The following is a 15144-nucleotide window of genomic DNA, read 5'->3' on the forward strand; positions in this document are numbered from 1 at the left end:
GGCTGTAATTGGTGCCATTGAGAACTGGTGGTCGAAGTGCTGCGCTTGCAAACGAAGTGTCCATTTGATTAGTCCTGTCAAACAAAAACAAAAACCAGAATAAGCACTTAGAATATCAAGAGAATGCTCTGATACCACTTGAAAGGATTATTTTGTCCGACATATATCGATAATAATAAAAATATCAGAATAAGATTAAAAATAGTCAATTCGTGTTTTTTCAGAATTAAATGTTGTGCCAGATGTTACAACATCTCGGACAACATCTACATGCAGCGGAATATTAACTTTTATAACACAAATTCACTTTAAATAGATAGATGGACAAGATTAAATATGCACAAATATAAATACTTGTGCGGTGCCTTTTTGCAAAAATTAATCACTAGAAAAACAAACCGATTACAAAAACCTATCACTAGTGATTATTACAAAAATCAATTTACTCAACAAGTTGAGAAAATAAAGTTTTCTAAAATAACCAACAATATTAAAACGTGAACAAGAAAGCAAAACTTGATCCCGAAAAGCACGATCAATTAGATGTAATCTTCAGTCAACAACGTTTTACGGATGTTGTCTGTAGATGTTGGAAACATTCAGTTTGACCTTCCATAGGCTGTAATTGGTGCCATTGAGAACTGGTGGTCGAAGTGCTGCGCTTGCAAACGAAGTGTCCATTTGATTAGTCCTGTCAAACAAAAACAAAAACCAGAATAAGCACTTAGAATATCAAGAGAATGCTCTGATACCACTTGAAAGGATTATTTTGTCCGACATATATCGATAATAATAAAAATATAAGAATAAGATTAAAAATAGTCAATTCGTGTTTTTTCAGAATTAAATGTTGTGCTAGATGTTACAACATCTCGGACAACATCTACATGCAGCGGAAGATTAACTTTTATAACACAAATTCACTTTAAATAGATAGATGGACAAGATTAAATATGCACAAGTATAAATACTTGTGCGGTGCCTTTTTGCAAAAATTAATCCCTAGAAAAACAAACCGATTACAAAAACCTATCACTAGTGATTATTACAAAAATCAATTTACTCAACAAGTTGAGAAAATAAAGTTTTCTAAAATAACCAACAATATTAAAACGTGAACAAGAAAGCAAAACTTGATCCCGAAAAGCACGATCAATTAGATGTAATCTTCAGTCAACAACGTTTTACGGATGTTGTGTGTAGATGTTGGAAACATTCAGAGCAACACGGGATCAACACTCTTCAAAACAGCACGTCTCTTGAATATGATTTTCTCTGAAATTCTGAACGTGCACAAGTGAGTGAATATTGTCCGAGGAAGAGAGAGCTTCAATGATGTCCTTGGTCTCTTATTTATAGATGTAGACTTTATCTTCATAAGAAAACCTATTTCACAAGGAAAGTGAGAGTTTAATAAGAAATAAACTCCTTTTAAACATTGACATCATATCTCCAAGATCTTTATCATAAATATAATATCTAGAAAATCTTTATCATAAAAATAATATCTAGAAAGGTAAAACTCAATATTCTACATGATATTATATCACAATAAAATCTTAACATAATTATGTAGAAAGGCAAAACCATAATTAAATATTATACTCAATCAAATCAACAAGGAAAAGAGAATATTAGAGAAATCAATTTAATATGGAAATTATATTTCTCTTCACTTGTTAAACAAATAATTAAGTAAAATCAAAATTTTGTCCAATGAACTATATAATTTCAAATAAATGAAGTTTAGCAATAACACCCTTAATTATATAAAATTATATATTAAGTTAATTCGAGTTACATTAACAAAAAAATGTGATTAATTTTGTAAATATAATAAATTTTATCCCATGTGGACTTTTATTATATTATGATCAATTAGGATAAAATTTCAAAATACAATTTTCTTAATTTACCCACATGAGTTAAAGAAAATTATTTTGATAGTTTTATTATAAAGTTATTTAAAATATGATTGAATTAATGAAACGATCCCATACTTTAAAATAATACTACTTTAATATCTGCGAAACTAATTTTTTTACTATGTAATTAACATAATACGGGTATATATATGTATAACGCGACTTTCTTGCATAACCATTTTCATAAAATAATATTTTAATGCTCATCATACATAATCGTAATCGTAAATTATTTTCCGTAGAAGTCTATTCAATGCAAGTGACACATAACATAATTCGTCTGATCAAACTAACCACAGTACTGGGCCAGCATGGATCACCACAATACTTGGACCGGATGTTCACTCCCTAACATATAACATAAGTCCCCAAAGAGATTGGAGAGGCTCTCAGACACATTCTCTGGCTTCCAAACCCATAAACATAATTGGCCACAAGACAAATCGCATATTTCAAAAATAATTATTTTGTACGTCATACATACTTACGAACATCGTGGACCTCGTTGGATCGTCCCTGGACATGCTGCCACAACATCCTCAATTAATATCCAAAACAGTCCCTAAATATGCATTCGGAGGCGTACGACTCTCAAATTAAATAGAACCACTTAGGACATACCAATCGACTCGGGACTCGACCCACATGTGAATCACATCCCAACCTACTGTTAAGGCCCTAAACCAACCTCAAACCATGACCAAACCCCTTAAACCATGCACAACAATCCATCAAATACAAACTGCCCAAAGAATGACACTATGACACATATGCGCTCTGCACAACTCCATACAGATTCCAACTCGAACCAAGCCTGAACCAAGCCCTGGACTAGACTAGACCCTATGTAGAGCCCAAAATAGTACACGTAAACCCTTGCAATTATTAAATGGTTAAACTTATTTATTTAATTTTAAAATGATTTTTAACCATGCATGATTTACGATTCACATTATTTTAAATTGTTACATGTTTATTTGATGCACGTTAAAAATATTTTCTTGAGTCTTGTGTTTCAGGCGAATAATCGATGAGGGATTGAGAAAAGAGACTGTTGACGATTTAGGCGATTTATGAAAATGTGGTATTATATCTCTTGTCAAAAAAATTGGTATTTTAAATGATTTATGAAAGTTTTAGCATTTTAAGACCTAATTTAATTTATTAGATGATTTTGAGATTTTTAAGCTTTTCCAAAAAAAAATTGCTAAGTTGAGTAGTGGTGATTTAAACCTTGTAAATTATTTTATTTAATATTTTATTGGGGTTAGATAATTAGATTAGTATTATTTTATACCTAATTATTTAATTAAGCAATGTTTAGCCCCTAATTAATCACACACATACACACACGTTACACACACACCCCACTGGTTACACCATCAGCACACACACACATTTCACACACCTTGCATTCACTCTTTTTGGAGGAGAAAACCTAGGGTTCTTAGGTTATTTCAGCAGACATCCCTTCCTTGCAAACTTTTGAAGATTTCACTCATTTTCGAGCAAGAAAACATGAAGCAATCATCTCCCGGTCATCCCCCGTGATCCACCACGTCGGTATTCGTCATCGTCGAACGTTTAGATGCAAAGGCATGTATATTCTTTAATTTTTGCATCGATCTTGTCGTAGTAAGTATTTTGATGCGTATTGTATGCAAAATCCGTGTATGTTGTGCAAAAAGTTGAAACGAATTTGGATCAAAATTTTAGATCTCAAAACCGAGTCTGTTATCATTTCGAGTACAGTGAATTTTTGGTCGACTTTATGACAAAAACTTTCAACATATAAAACGTAGTACTTTTCGATACCTTCTATTTGACAGTAAATTCATAATTTGGACAAGAAATGAGTGAGTAATGATCATTTTCGTGTGACTGCTCAAATTGTGAAATTTTAAAAATATGTTCTTCATGTTTCTTGAGTTTATGTGGTTGCAGGCTTCGTTGGGACTCACCGAGTGGTGCTGCGTTAGGATATGTCATGTGTTGCGATCAGAAGTCTTTTGGTGTTTTGTTTCGAGTCGGTATGGGTTTAGTTGCATTAGAAGTCATAGGGAAGCAAATGGGTAGAAGATGACATTTTTGGGGTTTGGTTCGTGCAGAGTTAGCGCTGCAGAGCTGCATTTGGAGCACCGCAACGCTTGAGGGTGGCGCCTAGGCGCTAGAGTGGCGCTGTAGCGCTATTCCTCAGCGCCTAGGCGCTGGTTTTGGTATCTTCAAGCTTCAAGTTTAAGTGATATTGATTCCTTTGGGTACTAATACGTCGTTATGTTCAAGATTAGTGAAGGTTAGTTTATATTTTACGAGGTTTGATTAGGGAATGTTGAACTATGGTTTAGGCGAGATCCATGTCTTTCGTTGCTTTGGAAATTTCATACTCCATGTCAAGATTGTTTCAGGGTTCGAGTCGTGGTTTAGTATGTTGATTAAACGTGGTCAAGTCCCGAGTGGTCTGGAAGGTCATGTTATTTAATTACTTCGGTGGTGAGTTTGTTTGGTACGGTTAAGTTATGAAATTTTAAGTTGTTGGTATAATGTACTAGTATGCATGTGCAACAGTAGTCCCGAGCGAGATCCAACGAATTTGATAAGATCGGTTGGTAAGTGAAAGATTTTTTATAAGGGAGGGGAGAGATTGAATATACACTTTGCAATTTTACGGGGGGAGATTGAATAAACACTTTACAATTTTACCACCTTTTAAAATAATGAGTCAGTTTAGTGATAAACTGAACTCGGGAATCTTGTTATGTCAATGTCGATCAGTTAACTAATGAAAGTGCGTAAATAAACTGACTGATAGATAGAATAAAGCTGAAATTAAGAGACAAAAGTTTTATGGATGTCATACAAGACTTGTACAGACCCCTTTTAGTTTTGGACTTAACAATGCCAAACTGAAACTTTTAGTTTCAATACAGTTTATCAGTTCTCAACTGATCTGAAACTACTTAGTACAACTGATCTCTATAATATCGGATATTAAAACGATAAGTGTTTGTGCTTGTGAGCTCAATGTATAGCCTTGAATGCTATGAATATATATGCTAAGTGTGGGCTTTTGTTGAATATGAACAGAAAGCTTGTGATGGATCGTGTGTGCTAGCGCCTTCGAAGGCATTTCACACACATCAATCTTCAATGAGCTTCAATAGCTCGTGTTCTAAGAATATTAGCACCGATGAATTAAATCGAGTTTGGTTTTAAACCAAGCGGAAGAAACTCGAAGTAATCCTTCGTAAAGAAAGCTGAAATGTTAGAAAATATTTTAACTTGTGTAAACTAACTAACCGAAAGAGCACAAATTAGTTTTTGCATTCTTGTATTTCAGTTATGGTAACAACTGAACACACGAACACTCCAACTGATCAAAACAATTTGAAAACGATAGTTAATCAGTCAAGTACACTAGATATGTTTATGGATGTTCAGAGACTTCAACTGCTCCTATATCACCCCATCTATCTCCACGTATAGGATCCACTAGAAGACTTTGATTCTTATAATTACTTGTACAAGCCCCACTCAGCTAGGACTTATCCACTACCTAAACTGAACTCCTAGCTACGACTGAAAACAGCAACTTCCAGTCAACACGTCTTTAATGTCTATGTGAGAAAGACTACATACACAAGTTTAATGTCTTTGTGTAAGACTGTTTTGGGTGGTTTTGAGAGTAAGTATGTGTGTGAGAACTGAACAAGAATGTTCTCACACACTGAGGGAAAGTGGCTTCTAAACTAAGCTGATACAACTATGAAGAATTCCCTCTGGGCTTAAGTGCTTCTGAAAGCTAATATTCAACTAAGCGGGCTCTTTTCTCTCTAGTATTGTATATGTGCTTCCCTCTTATTTGAGTCTTTACCGATCTTCTCTTTATATAAACGGAAGAAGCTGATCGTACAGTGAGACTCATTTATTGTATCTGTTGCATTTGAATCGACTTCTTGGACTTTGTGTCTCGTCTTTTTTACTGTCCTTCTGAAGCGTTTTGTCTTTAATGCTCTAATGCAACGTCCATTATTGTCCTTTTACTGGATAATGGCTTTGTACCTTCTCGCACAGCTGAAATCCACTCGAAAGAGTTTATCATCATCCATAATTGAAATATTGTAACTGATGCTTCGAACTGGTCTGTTGAACTGGTCTTTCAGTTGGGCTGGTGATATCAGTTGACTCGTCAGCTGAACTGATTTTACACTCGTTCAGTTGGACTAATCAGCTGGGTTTCTTCATCAGTTGAACACTCCTTCGGCTGGCCAGGCTTCTGAGGTTTTTCTGCTGAATGACCTATCAACTGGTCAATCAGCTGTACTGCTCAAAAGACGTAGCCAGTTAGACTGATTCATTTTATGCGATCAGTTGGGTCTTTAGTTTTTCGATGTAAACATTTTGTGAGAGATCCTAGATGCTGCACAGCTAAGGTAGATCATGAGTAACACAATTAAAAAGTTTTGTTGTAACACTCGTGACTAAAATGTATAATTAGTGTGGAAGCTTTAAAATATAATTTGGAGAAAATGTATAATTTAAAGAAATTTGGGCAGCATCTTCCCGTAAATAGGACATGCCACCTGTCTCAAGCAACACATAAAATACATGCAAAAGATTTCATATTCATGAGATACCATTTAATATAGTATCTACACATATTTCTACTCAAATACCAAAACAAGGTTTACAATATTTCCCAAAATAAACATAACCATAACATAACATAACAAAAATAGCATCCAATTGAAATCTCCAAAGTTTGGCATATTCCTTTCTCTCGCTTCGACAACTCAGGAATGATCAGTCTTTCTTACATGTGCCTGCATCACATAAACATAGCTGGAATGAGTATAAAACTTAGCAAATGGAATCAATACTAACAAGATACACACACACACACACACACATATATATATATATATATATATATATATATATCATTTTATTGAAAAACATAAAATGGATAGCCTCAATTTCATTTTCTTGAAAACATTAACCATTTCATTTCATAAATTTCGAATCATCATTAATATCATCCGTCAAGAATCATAATAAAACAATACATAGGGATGATATTCATTTCATTGATCAACTGAAGAATTGATAGTTCTTATAAGATAGTTCATTCATTGCTAACCCTCTTCGTAAAAACGAATCTTATAGGAAGGACACGTACCTCTGCATAAAATGCATCTTATAAGAGAGCACATATTTTCATCGTTAATTGGCCAATTACATTGCGGATTCAGAATTTCCAGAGGCAACACCGCTACTATCACTATCAATGCAATCATTCAATCATATAAAACTTCATTCAAGCATTTTATCAAACATCTTTGAGGCATCATAAATAGTTTAACTCCTTTCATTCGAAAATGCATATAATTGCACTACCATATATACATATTTACATATATATATATATCATGAATGGAATTTGAAAGGAATTAACGTCATAAAATCATCAAAACACATACATATAGGATCATGTGGTGCATTCAAGGAATGATTCCACTTACAACACTTGGAACACTTGGTTTCCTAAACCTTGACGATGATCCTACAACAATAAACCCAATAACTAACCATCAACACCAAAATAATAACATTAGATGACCATTTAACCCAATACATCTATCACAACTATCAACCCTAACTCCACCATCTTCAATAACTCAAGAACAAGAAGAAATCCACTTACTCTTTGCTCCTTTTGCTAAAAAGATGAAGTTCCAACTCCGGATTGAAGATTAATTTGCTTGATTGAAAGAAAGGATAAGAATAAAATGAAGAACCCTTGCTTGGAATCGTTGGAGAAGAGAAAGAAAAGAAGAGAAATGAGGAAAAGTTGTGTCTCAACCGATTTTATACCTTAAAACACCCAAAACACGTTTTTTGTACTGCTCTGGGCGCTTGGACGGTCATAAACTACCGCCCTAGCGCGGACTATACTGTCCAAGACCAAAATTCCAGAACCTGTGGCGCTCGGGCGGTCATTTCTTACCGCTCGAGCGCCGCTCTGCGCACAGCCATCTCAAAGATCGCCTCCGAGACGCCTCTTCCCATCATAATTTGGAAAAATGGTAGACATGAAAGTTGTAGCTCTATGTCTTGGCTTGCATCTCCAATTGACCTCATGTCATTTGAAGGTCTGAGTAAAGAGTTATGCTCAATCTTCCAACATGTGTCATTGGAGGAACGACGACACACACGACAAACTTCAGGGCATTTTTGGCTAGTCTTCCACAATGATTTGAAAATAACTCAAAACAAGAAAGTTATAGCCTTATTTCTTAACTTTCTAATGGAAGTGACCTCACATCATTCGGATCATTATACAAAACATTATGCTAAAAACCACAACTACTGCCACATTTTCATACCGTTTTAGCACTTCCATTACCTACTTAACTAAAGATCAGCTTTCTTTTCTACCCATATATTCTCTGTTTCATTCTATATAATTCAATACTATTCATATCATATCTTAAAACCATAAACCATCACCATTACATCACATATCCCCAAACGATCATCATAATAAACCACAAAAGGGATAATGACCATACTTAATCATAATAATTATCTTACATCATATGCATATGAATGTCTGGGCGTTACAATTCTCTCCTTCTTAAGAAATTTCATCCCCGAAATTGCCATTACTGTGCAAATAACTCAGGATATCGCTGCTTCATTCCCTCCTCTGGTTCCCACGTTGCTTCTTCAACCAACTGATTACGCCAAAGAATCTTGATAATGCCGATCTCCTTATTCCTTAGTAATTTAACCTTGCGATCTAAAATCTGGATTGGTACTTCTTGATAAGTCAAGTTCGGCATCAGATCCAACGCTTCATGTCTGAGAACATGGGAAGGGTTCGAGATATACTTTGATAATGCCGATCTCCTTATTCCTTAGTAATTTAACCTTGCGATCTAAAATCTGGATTGGTACTTCTTGATAAGTCAAGTTCGGCATCAGATCCAACGCTTCATGTCTGAGAACATGGGAAGGGTTCGAGATATACTTTCTGAGCATTGAGACGTGAAATACATTGTGGACTCTATCCAAGTCCGGTGGTAAGGCTGCACGATATGCTCTTTCTCCTATACTGTCCAGAATTTCAAATGGGCAGATAAATCTTGGGCTCAGCTTTCCTTTTCTGCCAAATCTCGTAATGCCTTTGAGAGGAGCAATTTTGATAAAAACATGATTTCCAACTTCAAACTCCAAAGGCCTTCTTCGGTTATCGGCATAACTTTTCTGTCTGGTTTGGGCCGTCTTCATTCTGTCCTGGATTAAAGTAATCACATCAGCTGTCTGTTGGACCAATTCTGGTCCTAACATCTTTCTTTCACCGACTTCATCCCAGTTCAATGGTGATCTACATTTCCTGCCGTACAATGCCTTGTATGGTGCCATGCCAATCGTCGCCTGATAACTATTGTTATATGTAAATTCCACAAGTGGCAATTTAGAATCTCAGCTACCAGGAAAGTCAATCGTGCAGGCTCGTAGCATATCTTCAAGAATCTGAATCACCCTCTCCGACTACCCGTCACTTTGAGGATGATAAGCTGTGCTAAAAGCCAACTTGGTGCCCAAGGCTCTGTGCAAGCTCTTCCAGAATTCAGAAGTAAACCTTGGGTCACGAGCAGATACAATTGACACAGGAACACCATGAAGTCTCACAATCTCAGCTACATAGACTTCAGCATACTGGTTCATTGTAAACGTTGTCTTGACCGGAAGAAAATGAGCCGACTTGGTTAACCTGTCAACAATCACCCAAATGGAGTTGTAACCCTTTGCTGTTCTTGGAAGTCTCGTTACGAAGTCCATAGTGATGTGCTCCCACTTCCACTGAGGTATTGGGAGGGATTGCAAAGTTCCAGCAGGTCTTTGATGCTCAATCTTTACCTGCTGACATGTTAGACATTCAGATATAAACTTTGCGATGTCACTTTTCATACCTGGCCACTAGTAGAGATGTCGAAGATCTTGATACATCTTTGTGCTACCTGGATGTATCGAGTATGCCGCGGTATGAGCCTCTTTCAAAACATCTCGTCGAATGTCATCACCACTTGGAACACATATCCGACCTCTAAACGTTAACAAATCATCAGTGTTCATCGCAAACTCTGTATTTCCTTTCTCATCGGCTTTAGATCGCAATTTCATTAACTGATTGTCATTAGGTTGCTCCCGTCGTATCCTATCTGTCAACGTAGGTCAAATAACCAAAGCTGAAAGTCTAGTGATGGTCCCTTGCTCTACTATAGCAATCTCGCTTCTCTGAAGATCCAATAACAACGGCTCCTGAATCAATGAACTCAAAGAACAAATTGACTTACGGCTCAAAGCATCTGCAACCACGTTTGCTTTACCTGGGTGGTAGCTAATGGTCACATCATAATCTTTAACAAGTTCTAACCACCTCCTCTGCCGCATATTGAGTTCCTTCTGAGAGAATAGATATTTCAAGCTCTTATGGTCTGTGAAAACTTCACATTTCTCGCCATACAGATAATGCCTCCATATTTTCAATACTGCAGTCAACTCAAGATCGTGGGTGGGATAATTCTTCTCGTAATACTTCAACTGACGAGAAGCATAAGCGATTACTTTCCCACGCTGCATCAAAACAGCTCAAGTCCCATCTTTGACGCATCAGTGTAAACAATAAAATCTTTAGTACCACACGGAAGTGCTAGGATAGGGGCTGATGTCAACTTGTCTTTCAACATTGAAATCCGTGTCGGCACTCGTTTGTCCACTCAAACTTCACTGCTTTTCTCGTCAGATTGGTTAATGGCAGGGCTATTTTGGAGAAATTGGCAATAAAACGTCGATAATAACCTGCCAAACCAAGAAAACTACGCACCTCGGAGACTGTCGTAGGAATAGGCCATTGTTTAATCGCTTCAATCTTCATGGGATCCACTGCAATGCCGTCTCTCGAAACAATATGGCCCAGAAATGATACTTGCTCTAACTAGAATTCACACTTTTTCAACTTTGCATATAACTGCTTTTCCCTTAATAATTGCAATACAGTTCTGAGATGCTCGGCATGGAGTTCCCGAGTCTTGGAATAAACCAGGATATCGTCAATGAAAACGATAACAAAGCTATCCAGATATGGCTTGAAGACTCGGTTCATTAGATCCTTGAAGACAGACGAAGCGTTCGTCAGCCCGAATGACATGACTAAGAACTCATAATGACCATACCTGGTTCTGAATGCAGTTTTAGGGATGTCGGCTTCCCTAAATTTCAGCTGATAATAACCAGAATGCATGTCGATCTTTGAAAACACTGTCGCTCCATGTAACTGATCAAAGAGATTGTCAATACTTGGTAATTGATATTTATTCTTGATCGTGGTTTTGTTGATCTCTCTATATTCAATGCACAACCGCAAAGATCCATCTTTATTTTTGACAAATAAAACTGGAGCTACCCACGGAGAAGAACTCGGACGAATAAAGCCTTTGTCTAATAGATCCTGCAACTGATTCTTCAGTTCCTTCATTTCAGTCGGGGCCATTCGGTAAGGAGCTTTAGAAATCGGAGCAGTACCTGGAACCACGTCAATCACAAAATCAACTTCACGGTCATGTGGTAATCCAGGCACATCATCTACAAATATGTCAGAAAAATCCCGAACTACCTAATCTCATTAAACTTCATCGTCATCTCAGTATTTACATCTATCACAATAGCTAAAAACCCCTGACACCTCTTTGATAACATTTCGTGAGCTTTGAGACAAGAAATATAAGGAGTGCCAAGAGAAATACCTGGACTTAGGAAAATCACGCTTTCATCATTTTCTGCAGGAAATCGTACCGTCTTAGCCACGCAGTCAATAACCGCACGATATGACGATAGCCAGTCCATTCCCAAAATAACATCAAACGCCACCATGAGAATAATAATAAGATCAGCAAATTAGATTTTCTCATTAACTTGCACTGTACAACCTTTAAGAATACTAGAAGGCCATATTTTGTCTCCCGATGGCAACAAAATACTATAGTGGAGGGGTTCAAAAGATGGAACAACATTCAAAGAGCTCAAGAAAGTTTCAGACATAAAGGAATGCGTAGCACCAGTGTCAATCAATGTAATAGAAGCCTTGCCTGAAATTAAGATAGTACCTGATCTAACAGAAGAATCAGGATTTGCGCCTTCTTTGGTCATTGTGAAGATTCTTCCTTGAACCCTATCCTTCCCTTTCTCGCCCTTCACTGGAAAATTTTTTATAACATGTCCAACACCTCCACAACGAAAGCATCGATTACTTTCAACCAAGCACTCACCTGTATGCATTTTGCCACATTTTGGACATACAGGTCAATTATATGTAGGCGGTGGCATAGGAGCTTTGGGTCGATGCTCATCTTTTTCTTTGCCTCTGAACTTGCCCTTACCTTTCCATCTGGATCCTTAGCCTTTAGTAGAAAAATCTTGGCGCTTCAATTGTCTTTCTCTTTCAATTTCCTTCTCGTCCTGCTCAGCCATCCTTGCTTTTTCAACAATCTCTTTATATGAAGCAGCTTTAGACATTCAAACGTCTCTTTTAATTTCAGCTCGGACACCTCTAAGAAAATGCTCGCCCTTTTCGATGTCATTGCTAGCCAGATATGGGGCAAACTGACACCCCTCTTCAAATTTGAGAATATACTCTTGCATTGACGTATTTCCTTGCTTCAGTTCTAGAAATTCCTTCACTTTCTGACTTCGAACATCTCAAGGAAAATATTTGTCATAGAATAAATCTTTAAACTCTTGCCACTCGAGTGCCGAGACATTAACTGATATCTTGGTGGCGTCTCACCAAGTCCTCGCCGTCTTGGTCAGTAGAAAAATGGCACAGCTGACTCGATCATTATCGTCAAACTGCAGATAATCATAAATAGCCTCCACAGCTTTGACCCATTCCAAGGCGACCATGGGATCAGTGCTACCATCAAATTCTGGTGGCTTCATCTTACGAAATCTTTCGTATGCGCCTTCACTACCGGGCTCGGGTCTCACTTGCTCTCTCTCTCTCTGTCCCTCGCCCTGCATTCTGCATCCGTAAGAGCTGCTGAATTTACTCTCCATGTACCTTCGCCTGTTCTTTCAGTAACTTGCTAAATTCACCAACCACTCTAGATGATGAACTATCCTCCCCTTCTGGTGCTTTACGCTTAGGCGGCATGATCCTATGATACATATTAGTTTAAAACCATTTCCATACATAACATATCATAATTATTGAGGCTACACATCCATATTATATCAAATGATGCAGGTACATACATACCAAATTGTCGACAGCATAGGAAGTCATATGCCAAATCATTGGTCCGAAAATCTCGGCTATGATACCACTAAATGTAACACTCTTGACTAAAATGTATAATTAGTGCGGAATCTTTAAAATATAATATTGAGAAAATGTATAATTTAAAGAAATTTGGGCAACATCTCCCTGTAAATAGAGCATGCCACATGTCTCAAGCAACACATAAAATACATGCAAAAGATTTTCATATTCATGAGATACCATTTAATATAGTATCTACACATATTTCTACTTCAAATACCAAAACAAGGTTTACAATATTTCCCAAAATAACCATAACCATAACATAACAAAAATAGCATCCAATTGAAATCTCCAAAGTTTGGCATATTCCTTTCTCTCGCTTCGACAACTCAGGAATGATAAGTTTTTCTTACCTGTGCCTGCATCACATGAACATAGCTGGAATGAGTACAAAACTCAGCAAATGGAATCAATACTAACAAGATACATATATATCATTTTATTGAAAAACATAAAATGGGTAGCCTCAATTTCATTTTCTTGAAGACATTATCCATTTCATTTCATAAATTTTGAACCATCATTAATATCATCCGTCAAGAATCATATTACAATAATATATATGGATAATATTCATTTCATTGATCAACTGAAGAATTGATAGTTCTTATAAGATAGTTCATTCATTGCTAACCCTCTTCGTATAAACGAATCTTATAGGAGGGACACATACCTCTGCATAAAATGCATCTTATAAGAGAGCACATGTTTTAATCGTTAATTGGCCAATTACATCGCGGATTCAGAATTTCCAGAGACAACACCGCTACTATCACTATCAATGCAATCATTCAATCATATAAAACTTCATTCAAGCATTTTATCAAACATCTTTGAGGCATCATAAATAGTTTAACTCCTTTCATTCGAAAATGCATATAATTGCACTACCATATATACATATTTACATATATACATATTTACATATATATATATATACATATATATATATATATATATATCATGAATGGAATTTGAAAGGAATTAACGTCATAAAATCATCAAAACACATACATATAGGGTCATGTGGTGCATTCAAGAAATGATTCCACTTACAACACTTGGAACACTTGGTTTCCTAAACCTTGACGATGATCCTACAACAATAAACCCAATAACTAACCATCAACACCAAAATAATAACATTAGATGACCATTTAACCCAATACATCTATCAACCCTAACTCCACCATCTTCAATAACTCAAGAACAAGAAGAAATCCACTTACTCTTTGCTCCTTTTGCTAAAAAGATGAAGTTCCAACTCCGGATTGAAGATTAATTTGCTTGATTGAAAGAAAGGTTAAGAATAAAATGAAGAACCCTAGCTTGGAATCGTTGGAGAAGAGAAAGAAAAGAAGAGAAATAAGGAAAAGTTGTGTCTCAACCGATTTTATACCTTAAAACACCCAAAACACGTTTTTTGTAATGCTCTGGGCGCTCGGGTGGTCATACACTACCGCCCTAGCACGGACTATACAGTCCAAGACCAAAATTCCATAACCTGTGGCGCTTAGGCGGTCATTTCTTACCGCTCGGTCTCCGCTCTGCGCACAGCCGTCTCAATGATCGCCTCCGAAACGCCTCTTCCCATCATAATTTGAAAAAATGGTAAACATAAAAGTTGTAACTCTATGTCTCTGCTTGCATCTCTAATTGGCCTCATGTCATTTGAAGGTCTGAGTAAAGAGTTATGCTCAATCTCCCAACATGTGTCATTGGAGGAACGATGACACATACGACAAACTTCGGGATGCTTTTGGCTAGTCTTCCACAATGATTTGAACAAAACTCAAAACAAGAAAGTTATAGCCTTATGTCTTAGCTTTCTAA

The 15144-nt window shown here is 36.6% G+C and overlaps 1 protein-coding gene across 1 annotated transcript; it reads right to left on the reverse strand.

Annotated features, from left to right (window-relative positions):
• Positions 1 to 68: 68 nt before the first annotated feature.
• Positions 69 to 9215, reverse strand: LOC140815588 (uncharacterized). The gene is made up of 4 exons (XM_073174665.1): positions 8817 to 9215; positions 8592 to 8731; positions 610 to 691; positions 69 to 74 (listed from the first exon to the last, which is right to left on the reverse strand). Exons 1-4 carry the CDS (start codon positions 9213 to 9215, stop codon positions 69 to 71), a joined length of 627 nt encoding a protein of 208 aa, XP_073030766.1.
• Between the last annotated feature and the right edge of the window lie 5929 nt (positions 9216 to 15144).

Source organism: Primulina eburnea, chromosome 15 (assembly GCF_022965805.1).
Source record: "Primulina eburnea isolate SZY01 chromosome 15, ASM2296580v1, whole genome shotgun sequence".
In the NCBI taxonomy this organism is placed as follows: Eukaryota; Viridiplantae; Streptophyta; class Magnoliopsida; order Lamiales; family Gesneriaceae; genus Primulina; species Primulina eburnea.